This window comes from Tremella mesenterica, assembly GCF_000271645.1.
Source record: "Tremella mesenterica DSM 1558 unplaced genomic scaffold TREMEscaffold_14, whole genome shotgun sequence".
NCBI classification, from domain to species: domain Eukaryota; kingdom Fungi; phylum Basidiomycota; class Tremellomycetes; order Tremellales; family Tremellaceae; genus Tremella; species Tremella mesenterica.
Genome location: NW_006711238.1, coordinates 512,081 through 535,271, shown reverse-complemented (window position 1 = coordinate 535,271; position 23,191 = coordinate 512,081). Strand labels below are relative to the sequence as shown.

At 47.2% G+C, this 23,191-nt stretch overlaps 7 protein-coding genes across 7 annotated transcripts; 3 read left to right on the top strand and 4 right to left on the bottom strand.

Annotated features, from left to right (window-relative positions):
• Positions 1-1,174: 1,174 nt before the first annotated feature.
• TREMEDRAFT_40877 (uncharacterized protein) lies at positions 1,175-3,088 on the bottom strand (the record flags this gene model as incomplete). Its single annotated transcript, XM_007007459.1, has 7 exons — positions 1,175-1,365; positions 1,414-1,438; positions 1,483-2,350; positions 2,436-2,532; positions 2,582-2,799; positions 2,845-2,945; positions 2,993-3,088. The coding sequence occupies 7 exons, from the start codon at positions 3,086-3,088 to the stop codon at positions 1,229-1,231; spliced, it is 1,542 nt and encodes a 513-aa protein (XP_007007521.1). The 3' UTR covers positions 1,175-1,228.
• Positions 3,089-3,339: 251 nt separating this feature from the next.
• TREMEDRAFT_57751 (uncharacterized protein) lies at positions 3,340-5,319 on the top strand. Its single transcript, XM_007007483.1, has 15 exons — positions 3,340-3,365; positions 3,411-3,456; positions 3,539-3,548; positions 3,599-3,649; positions 3,698-4,074; positions 4,125-4,341; positions 4,402-4,459; positions 4,526-4,687; positions 4,731-4,811; positions 4,861-4,892; positions 4,937-4,943; positions 4,993-5,014; positions 5,062-5,137; positions 5,187-5,203; positions 5,249-5,319. The coding sequence occupies exons 1-15, from the start codon at positions 3,352-3,354 to the stop codon at positions 5,264-5,266; spliced, it is 1,188 nt and encodes a 395-aa protein (XP_007007545.1). The 5' UTR covers positions 3,340-3,351; the 3' UTR covers positions 5,267-5,319.
• Positions 5,320-8,816: 3,497 nt separating this feature from the next.
• TREMEDRAFT_34773 (uncharacterized protein) lies at positions 8,817-11,349 on the bottom strand (the record flags this gene model as incomplete). Its single annotated transcript, XM_007007415.1, has 4 exons — positions 8,817-9,593; positions 9,796-10,070; positions 10,307-10,813; positions 11,016-11,349. The coding sequence occupies 4 exons, from the start codon at positions 11,347-11,349 to the stop codon at positions 8,817-8,819; spliced, it is 1,893 nt and encodes a 630-aa protein (XP_007007477.1).
• Positions 11,350-11,598: 249 nt separating this feature from the next.
• TREMEDRAFT_45697 (uncharacterized protein) lies at positions 11,599-13,705 on the top strand. Its single transcript, XM_007007471.1, has 9 exons — positions 11,599-11,728; positions 11,945-11,959; positions 12,010-12,042; positions 12,235-12,332; positions 12,751-12,858; positions 13,128-13,185; positions 13,233-13,298; positions 13,463-13,512; positions 13,561-13,705. Exons 1-9 carry the CDS (start codon positions 11,710-11,712, stop codon positions 13,561-13,563), a joined length of 450 nt encoding a protein of 149 aa, XP_007007533.1. The 5' UTR covers positions 11,599-11,709; the 3' UTR covers positions 13,564-13,705.
• A 388-nt stretch (positions 13,706-14,093) lies between these two features.
• TREMEDRAFT_40868 (uncharacterized protein) lies at positions 14,094-16,626 on the top strand. The gene is made up of 10 exons (XM_007007458.1): positions 14,094-14,140; positions 14,408-14,481; positions 14,754-14,820; positions 14,868-14,935; positions 15,046-15,142; positions 15,260-15,368; positions 15,533-15,704; positions 15,745-15,892; positions 16,015-16,261; positions 16,447-16,626. The coding sequence occupies exons 2-10, from the start codon at positions 14,440-14,442 to the stop codon at positions 16,532-16,534; spliced, it is 1,038 nt and encodes a 345-aa protein (XP_007007520.1). The 5' UTR covers positions 14,094-14,140; positions 14,408-14,439; the 3' UTR covers positions 16,535-16,626.
• Positions 16,627-16,787: 161 nt separating this feature from the next.
• Positions 16,788-18,831, bottom strand: TREMEDRAFT_34783 (uncharacterized protein; the record flags this gene model as incomplete). The annotated part of the gene is made up of 7 exons (XM_007007418.1): positions 16,788-17,014; positions 17,267-17,321; positions 17,451-17,522; positions 17,704-17,978; positions 18,224-18,291; positions 18,337-18,391; positions 18,651-18,831. 7 exons carry the CDS (start codon positions 18,829-18,831, stop codon positions 16,788-16,790), a joined length of 933 nt encoding a protein of 310 aa, XP_007007480.1.
• A 916-nt stretch (positions 18,832-19,747) lies between these two features.
• TREMEDRAFT_34837 (uncharacterized protein) lies at positions 19,748-22,386 on the bottom strand (the record flags this gene model as incomplete). Its single annotated transcript, XM_007007425.1, has 11 exons — positions 19,748-19,907; positions 19,963-20,107; positions 20,159-20,291; positions 20,335-20,419; positions 20,470-20,735; positions 20,781-20,906; positions 20,949-21,104; positions 21,151-21,428; positions 21,470-21,567; positions 21,612-21,983; positions 22,028-22,386. 11 exons carry the CDS (start codon positions 22,384-22,386, stop codon positions 19,748-19,750), a joined length of 2,178 nt encoding a protein of 725 aa, XP_007007487.1.
• Between the last annotated feature and the right edge of the window lie 805 nt (positions 22,387-23,191).

Here is a 23,191-nt window from a genome sequence, read left to right as displayed (position 1 = left end):
TATCCCTCCGGATCGTTTGGATCCTCGTTTGGACACCCAATTGACTCTTGTCTCACCCAGTGACTCCCAGCGACCTATGATCCCTCGTTCAGTGTATCGCTTATCGCAAATCCTGACTGCTAAGAGATCCTCGGACTCAAAGAAGCCTCCCCCATCAACTTAAAGGAGAACCTCAAGAATCTTCAGACAACCATCCTCTGAATGGTCTTATTGATATTGCAGGGGCACGAGGTGCTATCCATGCAAATGAATGACCCCTTACCGAAGACCAGCTGGATTCTCTCGCTCAGAAGAAGGATATGCTCCCTGCCCATCCTCTGTCTAGCATCAGTAGGCATGTTCTTGACAAAGGATCAATTGTGAAGGCCTTTCAAGGAGTAGGACGGCTCAATGGAAACCTCTGTGAAGCCATAGACAGGGCTGATGGGCTCATAGCTTCTCTAACAGACCATACACGGGGGTTCCTGCACTCCAGAACACCTGTCAACTTTTGCCAGCCGAAAAGGTTCGGGCCCGTTTGCATCTGTGGGAAACCTGTCCATATTTTATATCCGACATGACAACAATGACACACGTGCCAAAGTGAAAGACGCAGCAGGTCATTGCATATATCATCGGTCTTCTTCTCGAGGTTATGAAGAACAGGTTTCCCAGTATGAAGGTCTTATTCTGAAATACATAAGCGATACATGTCATGGAAAGAAGTCAAATGTCTCAGGTGGAAAACCCTACACCAGTGTGGACGCCTCTTACGGCAAGTTCTCTTACACAAAATGGAATTACGAGGAAGGTTCTCATGAAACACTACATTACCATCTCCAGCCATTAGTATCTGTAAGATCTAGTCAAGGCACTATCATTATCACCACCAATACCAGGCAGAACTGGACAAAGCTCAAAGTGTGTCCCCCACAAGGGTATCAGGCAACCCCCAAGGGAGCAGAGTAACGGTACTGAAAACACAACGACTTGGTAGCAGGTTGGGTCGGGTTCAATGGAATTCTAAGGAAGTTTATTTGTCTCTGGTGCTATGTTATGGATCATGTCTCCTCTGCAATTGATGTGGCCAAAGAATGATATTGAAGAATCAGCCGAGTTTGTTCCAACGGGAGAGGTCATGGACAGATTTGTAGGGATTCCGTATCGTTTGCGAACCTGTCTTTGAACCATAGTAGCAGATAGTGATGCATCCTGATGAAGTGAAACGCGGGTTTGACTACATCATGAATCAATGAATGACGCCCTGCTTGCGGAGTTGTTCGTACGTCTTGCGATCGTACACGTTTCCCTCACTATCTTCGACCTCTTCTGCTCTTTCGATCTGGGCCAATTCTTGTTGACCTTCACGCTTGAGTTTCTCACCCACTGTTAATCAGTTACGGTACGCCCATGACAGATGTCCAAGAAACTCACATGCCATCGCATCCGTTATTTTTGTCTGCAGCTATCAGTACAATCCTGCGTCGACGCGGGAGGACTTACAATTCCATGGAAATGCCGCGTAGGAGGAAGACCCAAGGCCTGGAGGGCGAAAGTATGTTTTGGTGATTGAAAATGTTTCTCGAAAGCCTGTCTTCCCTGATACGTCGTACTACACAACTCGCACGGTAGTTCTTGACCTAGTCCATGAAGCTTGTACAGCCAAAAGGGGATGGGTTTTCCATCCCAGCCCAGAGGCAATTTGAGCGGGTTATATACCCTTCCGTCGTCCTCTTCCTCTTCCTCTTCTTCGGCCGCGGGTGCCGGTGGTGGTGCCTCATCTCCTTCCTCACGCTCCGTCTCTCGTTCTCTCGCAGTCAACGCCATCCGTCTTTCAATCTCCGCTCGTGAATCGATCAAAAGTTGAGGTATAGGTGGAGACGCGAGGAGTGCAATGACAAGGTATGTGTATCTGGCGGGTGTGCGAGCCTTCTCTCTGAGCGTTGTGGTCGATGCATGAGATACGTTGGTGTGATTAGGATCGACGACTTTCGTTCCTTGTTGAACTTTCTTCTTATGCTTCTCAGAGGAGAGATGTGCATCGTAGACTGTCTGCTTGGCATAACTTTTCCCGCAATATTCACACCATATGCCACCTTCCGTCGGTGGCGGGGCACGCTTGGAAGTCGAACTCTCAGGTTCCCATCCTGAAATTTGGATGGCTTCCCATGCAGAGGCGAAATTCGCTTCCTCCTCTTTGAGCTTGGACTGGATGTTTGTCAAGGGTAGAGCACGTTCGAAGAAGGATACGAGATAGTTGTAGAGGGTTTGAACATATTCGATGTATTGTGGAAGGAGTTTCTCTTTGAGATCGAGGGTCCGCTCTACCTTGCCATGTTTAAGCATGTCGAGGTATGCGATATAAGAGAGCCTATTCATCAGAAATCGTTTTTCCTCCTGTGGCAACATCACTCGGACGTGCAATGGGGCATAGGCAGATCGGGGGAAGCACATACCGAACGGATCCACGAAGATTGAGATATTGGGTATGAGATTGATAAAGGTCCAAATGCTTGCCGTAGCTCTCTTCACCAGAGAACACGGAGTCGAGAGCTATCTATCTCAGCCAAAATAAGAATCTCAGCAGGAATCTTTGACTTACGATCAATGACCGTAGGCTCATCGTCACCCTCAACCTCGACCACTTGCATCCCATCGCCCTTGACCAACTCGTCCAGATCGTTGATGAAGGCCCTGGCGTTGATACCTGGGTTTCGTTTGTGAAAATCCTTGATTTTCTCAAATCGGGAGTAGAATTCTGCAAGATCGTCTTTGCCGGGAGGAGGAGCGGACAAGAGAGATAGCTCGATAGGTCTCAGCCTACTCGTCAGTGAATGCACCGTAACACCATTAAGTTGAACACACCCAGGCAAGTCCTCATATTGCTCTAGCAGATCAGAACGAAGCTCGCCCACTCGAGTGAGTATCTCTGCTGCCTTTCTATCTCTACGTGTGATGTTGCGTTGCTGTATACTGTTAGCTTGACGGCACAGATGAAAAGCCTACCACTCACAGCAGTGGGGTTCTGCATGAGGACCTCGGCAAGAGCTTGCTCATATCTTTCAATCTCCTCGTGGGTTTGTCTGGCGGTCTCGATGATGGAGTCCATATTGAGTGTGAAAATACGACTAGACCTCCCGGACGTGAGTGACCAGTTACGCAGTGAAGTACTCGTACTTAAGTGTAAAGTGTATGACAGGGAGGGAAAGAGACTTTCCGGGAACATCCTTGCCTGGAAAAATGCCACAGTCGGCATTTACGGCGTTATGTCGGTGTTCCTCCTCTTGCCACCCTTTCGCTGTCGAAAACCAATAAAAATCGTACGCTTGCTCTCTATCATATCCATCCCGTAGCAGCAAAAGTACCATCACAATGGCATTGAACTCGTGAGCTTATACCGATGGAATATTTAAATAGCTGACAGGATCCAGTTCCGACGAGAAGCTCATCTTCGAGTCTTCCGAGGCAGTCACAGTCGTACGTCTAGCAGCAAAATGACTGCATTCATCGAGAGGGGTGGAAGTGCTCACGCTGGCGCTCTTGCCCCTCTCGACTATAGGCTCCTACTTGTGAGCTATCACTGCTCTTTCATATGAACAGTAGCTGACGGTATCACCAGTTGAAGCACTTAACCTCAAAGAAGACCTCTTGCGCGGAATCTATGCTTACAGTATGTTTCCATTGACATACACAAGAAATTGACTGACGCGCATTTCAGATTTCGAGAAGCCCTCTGCTATCCAGCAGCGTGCCATTATACCCATCATGCGGGGAAGAGATGTCATCGCTCAAGCTCAATCAGGTACTGGTAAAACCGCTACGTTCTCCATCGCTATCCTTCAATCGATCGATTCAAACATTCGCGAGTCTCAGGCTTTGGTGTTATCTCCTACGCGGGAATTGGCTGTACAGATCCAAACGGTTGTCCTCGCTTTGGGGGATTATATGAACGTCTCATGCCATGCTTGTATTGGAGGTACCAGTGTCGGCGAAGACATACGAAAGCTCGAGGCTGGACAACAAGTCGTCAGTGGAACCCCTGGTCGGGTATTCGACATGATTCGTCGTCGTAATCTGCGCACCAAAGACATCAAGGTGAGCTAATTTTTCTATTTGCCAGAGGTTGGAGGATATGCTGAGAACAGATGTTGATTTTGGACGAAGCCGACGAGTTACTGAATAAGGGATTTAAAGATCAAATCTATGACATTTATCGATATCTTCCTCCGGCCACTCAGGTCGTGGTCGTCTCGGCTACACTCCCACATGATGTTTTGGAGATGACCACAAAGTTCATGACTGATCCTATTCGAATTCTCGTCAAACGTGATGAGTTGACGCTTGAAGGAATCAAGCAGTTCTGTGAGTCGCACAAGCTCTGACCTTAACTTTTCTCTAGCCTGGGGGTCGGGCTCATATCAGTCGTGGCTGTCGAAAAGGAGGAGTGGAAGCTCGACACTCTCATGGATCTTTACGATACGTGAGTATCATTACCTTCTTCCCTTCCTTCATGCCTCTAAGTGCCGTTCATGCTAATTCACTATAGTCTGACAATCACACAAGCCGTCCTTTTCTGTAACACCAAGCGAAAAGTCGACTGGTTGACCGAGAAAATGCGAGAAGCAAACTTCACTGTCAGCAGCATGCACGGCGATATGGTACAAAAAGAGAGAGATGCCATCATGGCAGAGTTCAGGAGTGGTCAGAGGTCAGTGTTACACGATCTCCATAGGCATATCACTGAAAGTCAGTCGCGTGCTCATCACCACCGATGTATGGGCTAGGGGTATCGACGTACAGCAGGTGTCACTAGTCATCAACTATGACCTGCCGTGAGTCCGATCCACGAACTTTGCTGCTCGGTTGTACTTACCCGTTTAGGTCGAACCGTGAGAACTACCTGCATCGAATAGGTGAGAACATTCTCTTTACACTCGGGATATGAGCTCACGTGCAGGCCGAAGGTGAGTATCAAGTGTGAGACACAGTGGGAAATGCTGACCTCGTCTTTAGCGGTCGATTCGGTCGCAAGGGTGTACGTTTTCCTCTGCGGACATGAGGTGCGATAGCTGATTGTGGCAGGTCGCGATCAACTTTGTCACCACTGAGGATGTCTCTATATTGCGAGACATTGAACAGTTCTATAGCACACAGATAGGTGAGTCTGTGGCGCGTCACGTGTGTGGAATGAGGCTGACGCCCTTTAGATGAAATGCCGATGAATGTAAGCGCTTCCTCGCATCGCCGGTTCAGGCTGACTGATGACCAGATTACGGATCTTGCTTGATCTGTAGTGAGGAACCGAGGGTATACTGTAAGACGATGCATCAATACGAACCAGCGATCGCCCCAACTCTCTGCATGTGGAAGCTCATCTTACGTCAGCTGCCTGCCGCATGCCGCACGGACCCCAGCAAAGTGCATGACTCCTTCTCATCATCGCTGATTTCCTTTCCCATCCTCTTCAACTCTTCACTTCCTCGTCGCTGACGCACTCATTGACTGTCTCTCATGAAGGCTGAAGGAAACTTCGACGGCTGGGAGGTATGGATCGAAGGGTTAAAGGACGGGCAGTGGGAGAGACTCAGTGAGGTAATTCTCTTCACCATGAAGTGTTGCTGGCTGAGCTCATCAGATGAATATGAAGAAACACATGAAGGTGCATTGGGAGATGAAATGCAAGAACTGCACTGTTGGCTGGAGAGTGAACCCGGACAGGTGAGTGGGACCACTGCGAATCATAATGGGATGTGGCTGACTGCAATAGGAGTTTCGTTTCTGCGTCGATCGTCCAAAGCTTACGAAAGTGGACGGAGAAATCCAACAGATCTCTCTCGCCGACGGTATCACAGTCAGAAAACGCCCTATCTTATCAGATGGTTGGTGCCAAAGCGACAAGCCTCACACAAGTCGCACCAGCCACATGTTTGTGATGAAGGATGGGCAGACTATGGAGGCTCCCATGAGCTTCGCCCTACTCGTGAGTGATTTCCGGGCAAGATACGTGTCTAATCGCCAGCCTGTAACCGATGATCTGACGGCCGCTGCGGTCGATACAAATGCTCGCATAGGGACGATAAGCCTTGAGCTCAAAAGCGGGACTTATAAATTCACAGGAATGGGCAACGTCAATGGCTTTCAGACAGCTGACATGAGACCCGTGCACGAGGGGAGCAAAAAGGTCAGTACTCGGTCAGTGGGAAAACGTCTGCTCACATGAGAAGGGTCTGATTGGCCTACGTGTTGAGTGAGTCAAGTCTGTCATGCCATCTTTACATATGAGTCTCTGAAACTGCAGGCCCGGGAGATTGACCCCGCAGACGGAACGTAATCTATATCGGTTTACCCGGCACTCGTCCAAGCACAAGCGGCGCAGATCCCATGCTTTCACCTTTCGAGTATGTCTCATCCGACTCGAGCGCTCGTAGATTGATAATCATCAGTACCGTACCAAAGCTTATCTCGCCAGTCATCATATCATCGAGCTTCGTGAGTGGTCCTACTTTCCCCCTTGGCCATTACTATCCTCACATCCTATCATGAATGACTGGGCTGAAGAACAGCTCCACATGAGCCCACGCAGGAAGAACGGCAAGCTGAAGAACGTGCGAGGAAAGAGGGGGAAGAAGGGGCACAAGCAGAAGCAGCGGAGGAGGCTCGAATAGCGGAACTTGAAGTGCTTGAGGTGAGTGTTGTGTGTTCGAAAGTCCCCCATACGAGTAGACTGATGTTTACAGGCTGAATTGAACCGTCTCAGGACGAAGCGCAGAATCAAGACCGAGTTCTGTGAGACACCTACACCAAAACGCCGCACAAAAGGGACCGCTCGGGGTCAAAGTGTCGCCAACCCCATCGTCCTGGACGATTAGACCATGGGGAATGAGTCGAATTTCAGAGTGAACAGATTTCATGTGTGTAATAGTGGGTGATCAACCTCACGTCAGTTGTAAAACAAGAATGTATAGGTCAATATGTCGTGTGGATAACTATACTGTGAGACGACCAACGGTCACCCGAGTGATGCTCTTCTTCCAGTTGTTATAGCATCCAGCATCTAACATGGGCCAGTCGGGGGAGACATGGGATGGACGCGTGAAACGCGTCACAGCGTGCACAGCACGGCTCCCCGCGACGCCGCTTCGCGCTTCACGTGGGTGCCTGAAATCTACCTCACGTCCGCTCACCTCCTTTCGTCTTCCTCATCTTCTTTTCTTTGCTCTTCTTGATAGTGACTGGCGACACCATGAAAGGTCAAGGAGATTTCGATGGATGGGAGGTGAGCTATTGATACTTGTTTTGAGGTGTGCTAGCTAAGTAACCAGGTATGGATTGAGGGGTTGAAAGATGGGAAATGGGAAAGACTCAGTGAGCTGCTTGTCTTCTTTTCCAACTTGGACTATTGGCTGATCCTCCTTCAGACGAATATGAAGAGGCTCACGAGGTCGCATCTGGTGATAAGAAACAAGAGAGACATTGTTGGTTGGAGAGTGAACCGGGTCAAGTGAGTTGTTGTTTTCCCATAATAAACTAATGAAGCTGATACAGCAATGTAGGAATTCGCATTTTGCCTCACCGACCCAAACTCATCCGAGTATGCCAATGACAGTTACAAAGTCGCTTATTACGCCGATGGAAACCTCGTAAATAGTTGTATCCATACTCCATTCAGCCTAGGTACACCATCTACCACTCGAACGTACAAGATGAGGATCACTCAGGCTAATCAAGTCATGGAAGCTCCCTTAAAATTCGCGAAGCTGGTATGTTACATCACCTTCCCACATAGCACCACTCAGACTGATGGTCAGTCACTTTCAGACGATCCTACGGCTTTGTCTGACTTGAAAGCCATGGTAAACCTGGGCACGATCAGATTGGAGTTGACTAGTGGTACTGGTTGGGCTACTGGTCGAGGTATCGCAGGAGGATATCAGCGTCCAGACTTACGACCCGTACATGAACGGAGTAAAAAAGTGGGTTATCTTTGTCATTGAAAAAAAGCTAAGAGATTTTGTTGATCTTCAGGGATTGGTGGGAATGCGGGTAGAGTGAGAGATTCATTATTTTAAAAGAATGGAAATCTGAGAGAACAGACCAGGAGCGGTGACTCCTGCCAAGGAGGCCAGTCTAGCCAATTTTTACGCTTACCCCGCTAGTTTTCAACAGGCCAGATCTCACGCTTTCACTTTCCGAGTAAGCCATTTCTTCCTCATATAGGATCAATCGCTGAAGAGACAGTATCGAACAAGAGGTATACTTGCTGCAAATGGTTTAATTGAACTTCGTGAGTCCTTCTAGTACACTTGGAATCTGTGCATCTTGAAAGATAAACGAAAGTCTTGCTATGGGTGTACGTCGTTACGAGCAAAGATCTTGCTAGTGGTTGTGGTTCGTGGTGGATCTGCGCTCATGTCCAGCTCCGGAAGAACCAACAGGCGAAGAGCGTGAAAGGGTGGAGCGTGAAAAAGAAGAAGCAGATGAAGAAACACGTATTGCGGAACTTGAAGTGAGTCAACTTTCAACTGGTGACGGTGAATTTGTTCGAGACTGATCACAGGCCGAGCTAAATCGTATGCGGGCCAAGAGAAAAGTCAAAACTGAACATCCTGTCATTCCTGAACCCAAACGACGTCTCAAAGGTGATGTTAAAGGTCGAAGCATCGCAAATCCCATCGTACTCGACTAATCACCTTTCCGGATCATCCTCAATGTGCGCAATGTTTCCGCTGAATAATCAAGTCTTCCATTCTGTTAGTACCATTTGGGATTGTATGATAGTTTGAATCATGCGTCAAACTTTACGTGTTCGAAAATGCTACATGCAAGAATAATCATGATCACTTGAATCTAGCTTCTGCCGCCCTGGCTCTTTTCTCTCTTTCAATCTTCAACCTCATCTCATTACTCAATCCCTCTAAACCTCCTTCTCCACTTTTCCCTCCCAACTTTTGGGTAGGTCCTATAACGCTCGACGTCTCTTGCTTGACTTGTTGAATAGGTTCGACAACCTCTACAGCTTTAGACTTTTCACGTTCTTTCATCTTCTCCCTCAATCCCCTTTTCCTCTCCATCTTCTTTTGTTCCTGTGCTACCTCCTGCTCCTCACTCAGACCACTAGGAACATGAGCAGCTTTCCAATCCCACCAATCAGGATGATCATACGCCATCCTTCTAAAAACATTCCGTACGCCTTTAGTACTAGCCACATCGTATGATCGCCTTGCCCCATCATCCAAAGGTAAAGTGGGATCAACCTTTTCTTCTAGCAAAAACTTCACTATTTCTTCTTGTCCCGCTTGAGAAGCGATAGAAAGAACATCGGAGGAGAATCCTGATTTGTACTTTTCCCAAAAAGGACGAAGAGATTCTAAACGACCTTTGATGATCATTTCTTCTAATCGACGATGACGATCTTCTCTAGCTATTTCTTCGGGGTCTTTCTTCTGTACCGGTTGTGTGATGGGAGACGGGAGGGGAGAAGGTTTGATGGTCGGTTTTCGAGGTTGTAGTGAAGTGATATATTCTTCATCTTGTTGACGAAGAGCTTCTTCGGTAAGATGAGATATTCGAACTCTGATCAATTCGTGCCAACATCTCAATAATTCGGATTGTGTCTGAGGCGTCAGCACTGATACAGCCCATACAGGTGAGACCGCATGAATCACTCCACATTCATGGGCTAGGTATCGACGCTGGTAATGATGTTGATTTTGCAGTTGAGATACGGTGATCTGACCGGGAGGAAGCAAGGGTTCGTTAGTGTATGATGCACACCGAGAGAGATTAAATGACAGAAATGTGATTAGAAAAACATACCGGTCTACGAGTAGGAAAAGGAAATACTCTGATCCTAGGATCCCCCTTGTCCAAAACAGCACCTTCATAACCCCAAAAGCTTTTTCTACCATGTGTACTAGCACGAATAAATATACGTTCCGACAAATCGATATCTTCTTTCCATTCAACCATCAAAGCTCTGATCTCTTCTTGAAGTGCTTGTTCTCCATATCGACGTAGCATGGCACCTGCTGAGATGGCTTTGGATTTGGCATTATCGTTAATGGATTGAGAACCACCTTGTTTCTTTCGAGCTTAACTTATCAGTCTCTAATTTTGTTCTTCTTGATCATCTTCATCGACTCAAAAACATGGCTACCCATCTTCTCGACCATCCATAAATCCCAAGACTGGTTGGTTGAATATCGAGGCAATGATCGCCAATAATCCGCCGACCGCAAAGCCGAAGCCGAGAGAACGGCTGAGGGTCCATGCTACTAAAATTCTGCGAGAAAAAGGAGAGTGGGAAAATAGATACAATAACACTCACTGGTATACCTATGGAATGTCTTGTGCTGTAGAACCCTCACTTCTCCAGCCCCTTTCACATCTTGTTTCTCTCCCTTTCCTTTTGGTCTTATACCAACTACCATCCCTGCAAAATGTCCTCCGGCAACCATCAACAAAGTCATCCTTCTCTCCTCCTCCTCTTCCTCCTCTCCATTCTTCATTTGGTTTTGATTTGACAATTGCATCTTCTTCAACTCATCAAGATATTCCGTCGCTCGTTCGAAAGGTGGGAATAAGGCTCTGTGGATACCGAACTGAGTGTCCTTAGGTATTCCCAATTGTTCAATGGGACTATTGGGAGCAAACCAAATAATGGCTGTTCGTAGATGTGCTCGTCGTTGTCGATCAGCAAGCTCAAGAGCTTCTTCATCTTCATTGATAGGTTGAAGACGTTGACGTCGAAGGAGTTTAGAAACTTTGTCTTGGTCTGAGGAATTCGAGGATGAAGATGATGAACCGGATTCGGAACCGGATATGGATGATAGGTCTGATATGAGTGTTCTTCACGATAACGATATATAAACATCTGGACGTGATGCCTTCTGACTTGTTTTTGTTTATCTTATGAGGCAGATGAATGCAGAGGTCAAATTTCACTTTGGAATTATGCCTAAATCTAACAAGCACCAGAGCAGGATAAGGAAGGTAATAGAATTGGAAAGAGAAAGGAGAAGAAGGGTTGAACTCACTCTCTACCATCTGATCAAATTGTTCTGCTGTCACCACACCATTCTGTTTTATTTTCATATTATATCGATGCCAATCACTCTGAAAATGTTCTCTCTGCGATTGGACAGTCTCAAATGTGGCTTGTGGACATGTTTGGCAACTGAACAATCCACTTCCGACTTGACTCTTGATCAATCCATTCTCAGTTGGCTTCCCGGTGGGAATCACGGCAGTTGAAGGTCCAGCGGTGGCGGAGGAAGGAGGTTCAGCTTGGATGGAACGAACTTGAAGGTTATCGAGCAATACAGAAGGTAAAGAGTAGACGTTGATGGCTCGATTGAGTATAGAAGTCATCTTGTCAACCTCTTACTCCTTGTTTTACAATTGTTGAGGGTCTTGACACAACTGGCTTACGAAGTGTAAAGTACAGTATTCTTTGACCAGTGCGAACACAAAGAAATCCAGAGTCGATCGAACCTACCTGACAACAGAGCTGAAGAAAAAGGTCAGTTGTCAGGTAGGGGCTCCAATTTGGCGCGTCACGCATTGACCTCCTTAAGGTAAGTACGCCGTGCGGCCGTGTGCCGCCATTGCCTCGTACAGCTTCTCTCACTGCTTCTCCCATTCAACATCAACGTTCATTCCTAGTGAATTTGAACATCGAATCTATACAAATTCTAGTATCCAAGTAACATTTAAAACACAGGGACAACAATGGCGGACCAACTTGTAAGTATCTTTCACATTCCTCGCAGCTTTCCACGTGTTGAAGCTTTTGCTGATTATCAGACAAAAGGTATGCTTGCTTCCTCCGACTTCTCGTCTCTTCTCGATCATCGCTATACCTTCTATCATCTTCCATCGGTGCAATAAGTATGTCTGATAGAGGAAGCATAGTGGGACATGGTTGTGGTCGATTCAGGAAGAGCATGCTGACGCCACCCCTTTACAGAACAAGTTGCCGGTAAGTCATACACATGAGAAACACGAGGCGATGTACTGATGCTTCTCAAGAGTTCAAAGAGGCTTTCTCTCTCTTTGATAAAGGTCAGTCTGTGGTCTTTGTCAACCGTAGGGGATATCTTCGCTGATGTGTTCTTTTTCTGAATTTACATTCATTGAACATTCCTCATTCCTTGTGTTACATCATTACCCGTTCCTCGGAAATCAACCTGGTGCGATCTATCCCATATCAATGCGACATCATTGTGATATCGTCCTTTGCTATTACGGAAACAGATGGAGATGGAACAATCACCACCAAAGAACTCGGTACCGTTATGAGATCTTTAGGTCAAAACCCTACCGAGGCCGAATTGCAAGATATGATAAACGAAGTAGGTGCCTCATGTGGTCTATCCGAGAAACAAGCCCACATTCTTCCAGCCGGTCGGAATATCATTCCACATCTCTTGGGGTCTCTGAGAGAGACAGATCACCGAGTACATTCTATTCTACGCGGTCTAACGTGATCTTGTTCTATATTTAACGAGACATTTCCCAGATATACAGTCGAAGCTGTGAAACTAGGCTTCCGTAGCCCCCAAAAGTGATCAGATTTCACAATGTATCAGGTTTGAGGGGGGAGTTTGGCTGGGAAAATATCATTCGGTTCCAAAAAAAAACAAATCAACTATCACAGCGTATTACGTTTGATGGCTATCAGGTTTGACAGCTTCGACTGTATGCACGGCGGGAGAGAGGGGCGGTGTGGTACTGAGAGAAATGGAAAGAAGATTGGATATTGACCTTCAGGTCGACGCGGATGGTAACAACTCGATCGACTTTGCGGAATTCCTTACTTTGATGGCTCGTAAGATGAAGGATACCGATTCTGAGGAGGAAATCAAAGAGGCTTTCAAGGTGAGGTTCCGTTTCAACCGGCTTTTTTGTTTCCTATTCCGTCCATGAGATACCCATTTATACTCCTCATCGCGGAGATTCACTAATCGTGATCTGTCAATGATCCTTCGTCTACCTGCATGTGCCTCTTCCGTTTATTCTGGTCCAAAGTCCTTTCATGCCCCACATCGAACCCCAAACCCTCGCTTCCCGAATAGATCGGTCGTGTGTGGGCGTGTGAGAGAGAGGGACGGTATTGCCATGCAAGATGAAAGCGAACTAACGTGTAGGTGTTTGACAAGGACGGTAACGGTTACATCTCTGCCCAAGAGCTCAAACACGTCATGAGTATGTTCCTTGAGAGGTTTGAAAGGAGAAAGGAAGTTGACTAACAGCCAATCTGGGTGAGAAGCTCTCAGACACAGAAGTGGATGAGATGATCCGGGAAGCGGACAAGGATGGTGAGTGGTTGGCAAGATAGTACTCCATGCCCGGTATCTCTCACCAAGCTTCCTTTTTTCCTGCTTGCCTTGCCCCATTGATAGTATCTATGATCCTAATGTTGGTGCGAAAACTGTGATGAGTGTGACAAAGGACTTAGCTGAGGGTCGTTATTCATCCGCAGGCGATGGTCAGATCAATTATAACGAGTTTGTGCAGATGATGATGGCGAAAGTGAGTCTTGTTCACAGTCTCGGATTCGTCGCGCTCATTCGACCGCAGTAAATCCTCCATTTGATGGTCCGGCGTAACGACGTGCATCTTGATCTGCATGCTGCGTGCTGCATGTTGTGATCATGAATGGTGGAGGTTGGAATGATGGAATGTTTGAACTCGTGAAGGTCTTTTCATGTATCCTTCGAATAGTACACGTCGATCGTCGAGCGCTTTGAATTTGCATATTCCCCTTATCAGTTCCGCTTCTTCTCCGTTGTACACGTTGTCCTGCGTGAAAGACTTTGCTTCTTTGTGATGCTGTGAGGGTTCAACCAGCGAGCTAGCAGCTGCTGGCTTTTTCGGGGTGCACAATCGTTCAGGGATTTATTGAGTTGCACTACGTCATCATGGCCATCACCCTATGACCCCTATCAGTACCGCCGCGCCGGATCAAATCTTTTCTTCCAGTGGCGATCGATGTCCACGATGAGAGAAAGTAGACAGAGAACAAGGGAGTGTAATCGAAGACATCCCTAACTGTTCAAAGACTTCAAAGGGCTACTCTCGGCCTTCTTTATACTCTTCTCTCACTCTCATTACAACTGTCATTGACATTGTTATCAACCAGCAAGTCTCTTCTAATCAGGTAGGTGCTGCTATCGAATCCTCTGTCCCCCCAAATTTCATATCTTTCCCTGGAATTGATATCACGCCCATCATTAGTCTCCTTCAGTACCACAATCATGTGGGATGTCTTCGCTAAGCGCTCTTCTCCCTTCTATCTTACATCTATCCATCTCATTTCTATTCACTTGCTCTTGCGATCCGAAAAGAATACTTGTACCTCTTCCACTGAAACATTATTTGACTGGTTACCTATTCAAGTGTCTGCGTATCTCATTACTCATATCAGAACTCACAAATCATAGTCAATAAATCATAATCATGGTCGCCAACGGTGAAATGAAAGCTTTGTGGTATAGCCAGGTTAGTCATTCTTACCCTCATCGAACCTCGCTGACGTCTTCCCTTCTTTCCTCTTGTCGACTTTCCCTCTCTCATAAATATACCACTCTTTTGTCGACGTAATCATCAATGTCTACTCAATTCTCATCATTATCCCCAACCACTCATACCTCCCTTTCTTCTTGATATCTCCTTTGTCTTCTTCCTCCTGCCTTGCTCATCGGCTGTCCTCTCACCACTCACTTCCACACCTGCTATATTGGTGACAACGTCATTATAATCATCTCGATCAGCCAAGGGAATTTGACATTCGAACTGTTCCCATTCCTAAAGTCGGCCCTACTGAGATTCTCCTCAAAGGTCAGTCCTCCCATCTTGAAGAGCTGGTAGGCAGGGCTGACGGATAGTGGACATTTGTGGAGTGTGCGGTACAGATGCTCATATCCATGAAGGAGAGTTTATCTCTAAATTCCCTGTAAGTTGCCTTCATTTCGTCATATCACGCTGGTCCTACCTCATTTTCGCCGTACTATCCTCTGCTTCAAAATCGACAGGTGACAGAGAGAGAGCAGGCTGACGTAAAAGTTGATCCCTGGTCATGAAGCCGTGGGAAGGGTTGTGGAATTTGGAGAGAAAGTGACGGGTTTCGAGAAAGGTGACAGGGTTGCTGCGGATGTTGGGGGTGAGTCCATTCTGCCTTCCCTTCCACCATTCATCTCCTGTAAGGTCGTCTCTCAGCTGAGGTTGCTTGTACCATCAGCCGAAGAACGATCTGAAGAGTTTTGAGGCTGATGGACAGAAACTTGTCGATCTTGTCATTATTGCCGACGAGGAGAAGAACTCTTCTGTGAACATTTCTCCCCAGCAGGTGTGACGAGGGATGGAGGTTTTGCGGATTATATCAAATAGTAGGTTGATTCCCCTCTTCTCACTTTACCTGAGTTTGCCTCGTTTGATTACCTCTATACCTCTCCCCATCTCTCTTGTGATTATCGGGGCATTCAGAGACATTAGTGACATTCAAAGTGGAAAGATGTGAGACTTGGACTCAAGAGTGCTGATAGACTCTTAGCGACTTTTCCAAATGTTACAAGATCAAGAACCTCAGCGACGAAGAGGCCACTTTGCTCGAACCTGCCTCATGTGCTATTCACGGGATGGACAAACTCCAGATGCCCTTCGGGGCCAAAGTCCTCTTGATCGGTGCTGGTCCCACTGGTCTTATCCTTGCTCAATTGATGAAGGTGAGCCAGCTCCGTATAGCCTCACCAAGGCTGATGATAGATTGGAGGAGCAGCACATATCACCATCGCCGCCAACAAGGGCATCAAGATGGATCTCGCGCGTCAGTTGGATGCGGGGGATGCGTATATCGATTTGGACAGGAATGACGCTGCTGCTCAATGGGCAAAGATCAAGCAGGATAACCCATGTACGTTTTCTTTGCATTCTCATCTCCACCCGCGGTTTTCTCGCCTAATTTCATTGGGAGACACTGTGGGAGGAACTTCGGCCGTGAAACACAAGTCGTAGACTACTTGCTGATATATTCAGACGGTTTCGACGTTGTAGCCGAGTGCACCGGTGTGGAATCGATCGTCGATGACGCTATCAACTACGTTTCCCGCGGAGGTACTTTGCTCGTTTATGGAGTGTACGAAGACAAAGCCCGCGTTCATTGGTCCCCTACCAAGATCTTCGTGGACGAGATCAAGATTATCGGTTCTTTCTCGCAGACCTACTGTTTCCCCCGGGCTATTGAGCTATTAGACTCTGGTAAGATTCGTACCAAGGGTATGGTGTGAGTATGGGTTTTTGGTCTTCCTTCTCTCCTCTCTTCTGATGATACGTATCCCCAGGTTCTATCTACTTGCACACAATCGTATCTTCACAATCGCCAATTTTGACCTTTTTCCCACACATCCGTCATATACTCCCGTGTGATAGTGAATCATCAAAGACGACGTAACAGATGTTGATCTTCAGTACCGACGTTTTTCCTTTGGAACAATACCAAGATGCCCTCGATAAGATGGCCAGTCGTCAAGCTCTCAAAATCGCTATCCGACCTTAGATAATTGAGCATCCATAGTAAGAGTCAGAGTTAGAATCTAGTTAAACGTAGCATTCGTCGCATGAAAGAGATGTAGCCAAAAGTTATCCGTCGCATAGTTGAAATTGAGAAAGTATTGTGACGGCATATAAAGAGTGATCGTACTATTACGAAATCATCATCTCGGAGCTCTTTCCTCAAATTATTGATACTCTTACATCGCCCTATGAACTTGAGATGACTGAGATACTGTACGAGTAAAATGGAACATCTCTCAATATTCATCCAACCCAACCAATTGTCTACCACGAGCGGTCAACTTTGGTTCTGGTTGTTCACGTCCTTTGGCAGTTTCGTATGTCGGATGATCTTCTGGAGGGAGGAAAGGGTTGACCCAGAAAGTGATAGGATCATGAGAAGTGTTATCGCGGTTATGCCATGCTTTGAGACGACGTTCTTTGATTTCGGGAGTTAGGAAAGCTGCAGGTTTGAAACATACGTCTGAAGAGGTCAGCTAATTTGATCTCCTAACGTTCGTCCTAGTCAGACAACCATCCAACCATCCAACCATCCTACTTGCAAAACTCGTTCTTCCACCTCCACATTCTTCTGTCATTTTAAATGAGCGTGCAACGATTCAACAATTCGACATTACCTTCGACAGTTGTTTCGACTGAGAACTGGGGGATTAAATGAAGATGGATTTGAAAAGTCTAGATCAAGATAAACGTGAAGTAGGGAGGGTTCACTCACAACATGCAATCCTTTCCGCTTCACGTTGAGGTAAACCACCATAATGTACAGTTCTCTATTTCGTAAGTTCCTTTTCTCTCGTTCCCAAATACATAAGTAAATAACAAAAAGAAGGAAGGAGGACGTGGAGATGTGGAGATGTACAATTGACCCAGAAGGAGTACGTTAAACAAGAAAAACTCACACTATCCCATAATACAAGATCACCAGGATTAGCACATACTTTAACCCATTCACATCCTCTATCAATAAACCACTAAAGTAATCAGCCATTATCTTAGTTGACCATACCTCCGAACCCCTCTACTTCCCATGGTTACTATACTTTTGTGTCTATCTCGACGTAGTGCACAACTAAATTTGATATACCGGGCAGGTGAAGGGAGTGGGATGAGAAGTGAAAGAAAATGTCACAAGATTGATATGAATAGACTCACTTGGTTTTGTTCAGGTGTATGATCATACCTATCTATAGTAGGCCATCCACCTTCAGGTTTTTGATGGTCAAAAGCTCTGAAAAATTCTTCATACAATTGTTTACTACCTTTTAAAACTAACAAACCCCCGTCCTGTGGTCCATTAGGTAAAAGGTTGACTAAACCCTGGACGGAATAAAGGTCGGTGGCTAGAGGAGATTGATCCACGTGAGGCCAAGGTTTGAGGAGTTTGTCATTTGGGTCTCTGGGACAAGGGATGGAGATGTTGACGGCGTCTGTATGTCAGGTCTATCGCATGATTCAAATGTCCGTACGGAGTAGTAGAACGTTGTCTCCTTCAGACAGGAACAAGATTCGATTAAGTGGAGGCAGAGGACGGTGTGAGGAGATCCGGTTATAAGTATACATGGTAGTATCTGTCGTGTTCGTGATTAGGATGGAAAATGGAGGAATATCAATGAGGGGAGATAAACAAAGGGTAGACATGGGGGGAGGAGAAAAGAAGACGACGTGAACTGACCATACGAAGTAACAAGTTCTTTCGTTCCCCAAATTTGTTCCCATTTATCGATAACGTTCGGATCTTGTCTATCTCTTTCAGCCCATTTCAAGATAAACATGGTAGGAAGTCACTTTATGTCCCAAACGAATTGCTGGTATGACATTCCACCACGACCGAAAATACCGCCTATATGTCAGTTCTGAAATTACCATAGGTTCACAGTCTGGATCTCTATCAACAGAGTGCACCGTCGTTTGAAAAGACGCAACCAAGTGGGAAACGGATGATAACGTCATGAGGATGTCTTCTGGCTTTCTGTATATCTTATAACGACAAGAGGGAGAAGCTGAAGTACTAAGTAGCAACATTTCACCAGGAAGAAGATGGAAAGCAGTAGGTCAAAAGAAGGCATGATGAATACTCTAAGTTGAAGAAAAAAACTCACCTCGTAAGTTGAAAGGCAAGTTTTCAGTTCTCCAAGTACTAGGATCATTCCTATCAAATCCTAATCCCCAAGATTCCATCCAATCGTATGCTTGAGAAGCATATTGTTTCGCCTTTTCTTCGGGTATGACACCAGGTATGACCACAAAGCCTATTTGAGTCAGACATGTGCACACAACCATAAGGATGATTTCATGTTTCCCTCCATATGATCCTACTTGACAGAGGTTATGAAAGGAAGTGATCAAATACCCGGTGATGGAGAATATAGGAATAGTTGAAAGAACGGAAAGACGTTGCAGGAGCAAAATGAGAGAAGTGATGAAAGGAACTGATTAAATACACGGTGGTGAAGAATACAGGAATAGTCGAAGGAACGAAAAGACGTTGTGGAAAGCAAAGCAAGACTCACCATCCTTGTCCAACTTATGCATCCATTCAGGACTGTTCAATCTCAATTGTAATCTGTTCCCTTTTGTGGCCCCGAACGCCTGAGCGGCAAGTTGACCAGAGACGACTTGTTTTCCGTCGTTGAGCCATGCAAGTTCCTCGGCGGTCAACGGTTTAGCCTGTTGATGTACAGCCGTGGTGGCTGGAGGAGCCGTCATGGTCATTGTCGATGACATCTTATAAGAGAGATGTACTTTGTCGAATAAGTTTCTGTCAAAATGGTAGATTGTTTCAGTAGATGTTAGAAGTGGAGTAGAGTTCATAGCCGAGGACATCTGTGTATATGTGGAGGACGTTTCGGGCCGGTCCTGATCTGCGGTCATTAGCCGATACGGCATGTGGCGAAAAGAAAAGCGAAAGCGTTCGAATGGTCAGAGCTTCAACTGCTAAGGTTGAGAAAAAAGAATAAGCTGGAAATCCCCCCAGAGGTTCGTAAAGAGAGCACGACGCCGGCGTTCCGGTACCGGTCCGGCCGACCCGTACCCCCGCCTCCTCTTCCCGCCCCCATGCATGCCACACGTCCAAAAACCCAGATCGGACAGGTGACTGCATTGATTCTGTGTTTGACTCTTGTTTCTCTGAAAGATGCCTACTGCTCATACCATGCAAAGAAATCTCCTTCCAGTTGATCTCCCATACAGCTCTTCATCATCCAAGCATCGCCTCATCAGATCTCTCAGCGCCAGTATCTCCGAGTTCTTCAATTAGTTCTTCGGGCTGAGCGTCATCCTCCTTGTTTTCCCCTTGGCCATCTTGCACGATCGCATCAGACGTCCGTTCCAAGGCACTTGGCGGTTGCCAGATACGTCTGAGATATCAGTTCCTGGGGCAAGGCAACATAACAGATGATAGGCGAAACTCACATCGACCAATCATCCGAACACGATGCGAAAATCTTCCTCGAAGCTATGGGATTCCAAGCCACGCAATTAACCGTCTCGCCATGTCCCGCTAACACCTCGATAGGCGTAGGCGATTCGGACTGCCAGACATAGACTGACCCATCTGCTAGTCAGCATCTCACCAGCCGATCTCGTGAGCAAGATGAAGAAGGCTCACCCTCAGACCCAGAGAGGACATATTGATCCTTTGGCGCCCCGAAACACGAGCGTATCAGGAATTTGCCTTGGATGTGACCTGAGAACTTCCGGATATACCGTAATTGAGGCTCAATGGTCCACATTTGAATCTCCTGCAAGATCAGCTGATTTCCACATCATATCAGCATAACTCACGTCCGGCGAACAACTAATGAGAATTCTCTTCCCATCTGATGACAATGTCACGCAAGTCGCGTCCGTCCTCAAGTCCTTGTACCAACTGTCGAGTCAATTCATCGTCGACGAACCCGCCATGAACAACGAGCTCACTCTAGGATCTCCTTGTCGCTGATGCGTATTATCATCAGGCCTCTTTCCATCTGACCATAATCGAAGCCCTGGGTGACCTCGGGTGCGTCAATGTCGGGGCCTTGACCAGCTCGAGCCGACATGGCAGGCTTCAGTTTACTATCGATAGGTACCCGCCGTAGTGTGCTTGAAACGGCAATGAGTCGTGCAGAGTCGGGGGTGATGACAAAGTCCAGCACTTGCTGTGAAGGAACAGCCCAAGATCTCATGACGGCACCTGCCGGACTCTGCCCCGTCAGCCACTGCCACAACGTCAGACGAGATTGACAAACATAGAAGATGATCTTGCAGTCCATGGAAGAAGCGACAAAGCCAGACCCATCAGGCATCCACCGTACAGCGCTGATCGAGTCGGTGTGTGGAGATACACCCGTGACAGTGGGCTTTTGCTTGCCCGTCTGCGCGTAAGACCCAGCCCGACTTGAACTCGTCAAGCTCACCCTAGTATTCCAGAGATATAAGTTCTTCTCCCCCGCCGTCACCAACGTCTTGCCGTCCGGAGACCAAGCCAAGACGTCTATGCATTCTCGATGATCGGTCAGGTGGTGCAGATGTTCGATACCGTATTTGACGGATCCGTCTTCCGCTTTCGTGATCTTTGTCTCAGCTCGCCACTCTTGTAGTAGGGTCCGAACGGCTCACCTTCAGCTGCCAGATGATCACCGTCTGCTCCTTGCCCGAACTCGCCAACATACTACCGTCTGGACTCCACTCTACTCTCCACACTTCGTCCGTATGGTCCGCCAAGATGTGCGTGGTGACACATGGGAATTCCCCAGAGACACATTCATGATCTGTATAGAGGGAAGAGGGTCCCGCTTCGTCGTGGTAGACGCATGACAGTTGTTGATACCGTCTAGCCTGCTCGAGCAGGGCGGCGAGTCGGCGAGATGGCACCATGATTTCAGGCGAAATGAAGACTTTGAATGAGCGTTATAACACAAGCGACAGATCCACCAACCTTGCAGCTGTTCAAGAAGCCGACGACGAGACGTTTTTTCCGCGCCGTCCCAATTTGATCTTTCATAGAGATCGTCTTTATCCATGCACATCATATACCTCATTTGTCAGCTTCGCTCTCATACACCAAGGAGAGCTCCTACCCTGACAAAGTATGAAGCACTTCCGAATCTTTCACCACAGGGGCCAGCTCGGATCTCAAGACGGCCAGCGCCCTCTTTTGGTTGCCAGATTCGAGATATTCGAGATACTTCTGTTGTGAGATCAAGAACCTCGCTTGCTCAGCCGGTGAATTGCCGCCACCTGCCACAGCCTTGGTCTTCCCCGAAAGACTGCTTGAACTGGACGATGTAGGTTCAGACTCTGTTGGGAAGGTCACTACGGGTATCCCAAGGTCTTCAAAGAGAGCGAGGGCTTCTGCCCATCTGCCACCGAGGACCGCAGCCTGAAAATCTGCCGCCGCTCGATCAGAAAGTCGGAAACCAGATTCCGATTCAAGTACGTCAGATGATTGGCTAAGGAAGCTTAGCACGAGTCTGTGAGATTCGAGCGAACTCACTCATAGCCCATGTCTCGGAGAGCCTGTAAGATGAGCCGGACTATCTCGTCCCGCTTGATTGGCATTCGCTTGCCAAGACTGGCAACTGATCGGACAGCCCGCTTGCCTTTGGCTTTCTCAGACTCGTCATCCCCCGCAGACCCATCTTCATCATCGGAGAAGATGAATGGTACTTCAGGAGGCCGTTGAGATTCCGACCAATCACGATCATCGTCGTACATTAGGTCACTGGGAGGTTCTAGAGGTCTGATAGCGGCAAGGACTGATCGAGGTATGCCACTTGAGGTCAGGCTTTCTGCTTCGTGAATGGAATGACCATTGGTATGTTTGGTAGGAGATGTCGAATTGCCATTGCTCATCGAGCTGCTGGCATGTGGAGGTGGACCCATGGTGCTTGACATTCCAGGTCTAGGATTGGACGAGGGGGTAGGAAAGGATGGACGGGAGGCAAATTGATTGATGTCAATGGTGTCGCCTCGATTAGATGGTGTTGCTTTGGGTGAAGAAGGAAGATGTACGAGAGGAGAAGGTGGGGAGATTACCGTCGACTGTCTTGCTCTTTGTCTTGGACGAATGTCACTGGGATCGAGATCACTCGTGACGGAAGACGAGCGAGCTCTTACGATGCCTCGCTGCATGAAGTGAGCGAGGTTCTTATTTATGATGTTTGTAAAGGATAAGTCACAAGGATGAGGTTGAAGAGGAGGGAGATACAAACGAGAGAGAAAGGTGAGGAGGAAAGATGCGAGAAAAGACATACGGGACCTGATAAAGGCGCTGAGTGTGCGTGAGATGTCCGTGCTGGGTCTGGGCTAGGCTCGGTACCCGGGTCAATAATATGTCCGACACCGGTGTGTAACGAAGATCCAAATGTGAGCAGAGGATGAGACGGGTCGACGGTAATACTAGGGGAAGAAGGAGGGGAAGACGTGGTGACAGAGGGAGGGGAAGGCCTCCCGTCCGCGTATTGATAGAGGGTATCGGTAAGAGTAGGGACGTGGGGGAAGGGGGATAGGAAGAGAGACACGTGATGAGTCAAAATATGGCTATGATAGGCTATAGACAGCAGTCCTATTGAAAGGTATCACTTGTATGGATAGACCTCGCTTGGGACACTTGTAGTCAATAATGATGCTAACACTAAGTACTGCTGTCTGACGCTCT

What these genes read in the sequence shown, in the direction of transcription:
- TREMEDRAFT_57751 (XM_007007483.1), top strand. An exon ending in CTCATGGATCTTTACGATAC is followed by an intron (nt 4,460 to 4,525) that starts GTGAGTATCATT and finishes AATTCACTATAG; the next exon opens with TCTGACAATCACACAAGCCG. An exon ending in GTCATCAACTATGACCTGCC is followed by an intron (nt 4,812 to 4,860) that starts GTGAGTCCGATC and finishes TTACCCGTTTAG; the next exon opens with GTCGAACCGTGAGAACTACC.
- TREMEDRAFT_45697 (XM_007007471.1), top strand. An exon ending in TGCAAGATATGATAAACGAA is followed by an intron (nt 12,333 to 12,750) that starts GTAGGTGCCTCA and finishes ATTGACCTTCAG; the next exon opens with GTCGACGCGGATGGTAACAA. An exon ending in AAATCAAAGAGGCTTTCAAG is followed by an intron (nt 12,859 to 13,127) that starts GTGAGGTTCCGT and finishes ACTAACGTGTAG; the next exon opens with GTGTTTGACAAGGACGGTAA.
- TREMEDRAFT_40868 (XM_007007458.1), top strand. Translation starts at nt 14,440, where the DNA reads ATGGTCGCCAACGGTGAAATGAAAGCTTTGTGGTATAGCCAG. An exon ending in AAGCTTTGTGGTATAGCCAG is followed by an intron (nt 14,482 to 14,753) that starts GTTAGTCATTCT and finishes CATCTCGATCAG; the next exon opens with CCAAGGGAATTTGACATTCG. An exon ending in TACTGAGATTCTCCTCAAAG is followed by an intron (nt 14,821 to 14,867) that starts GTCAGTCCTCCC and finishes GCTGACGGATAG; the next exon opens with TGGACATTTGTGGAGTGTGC.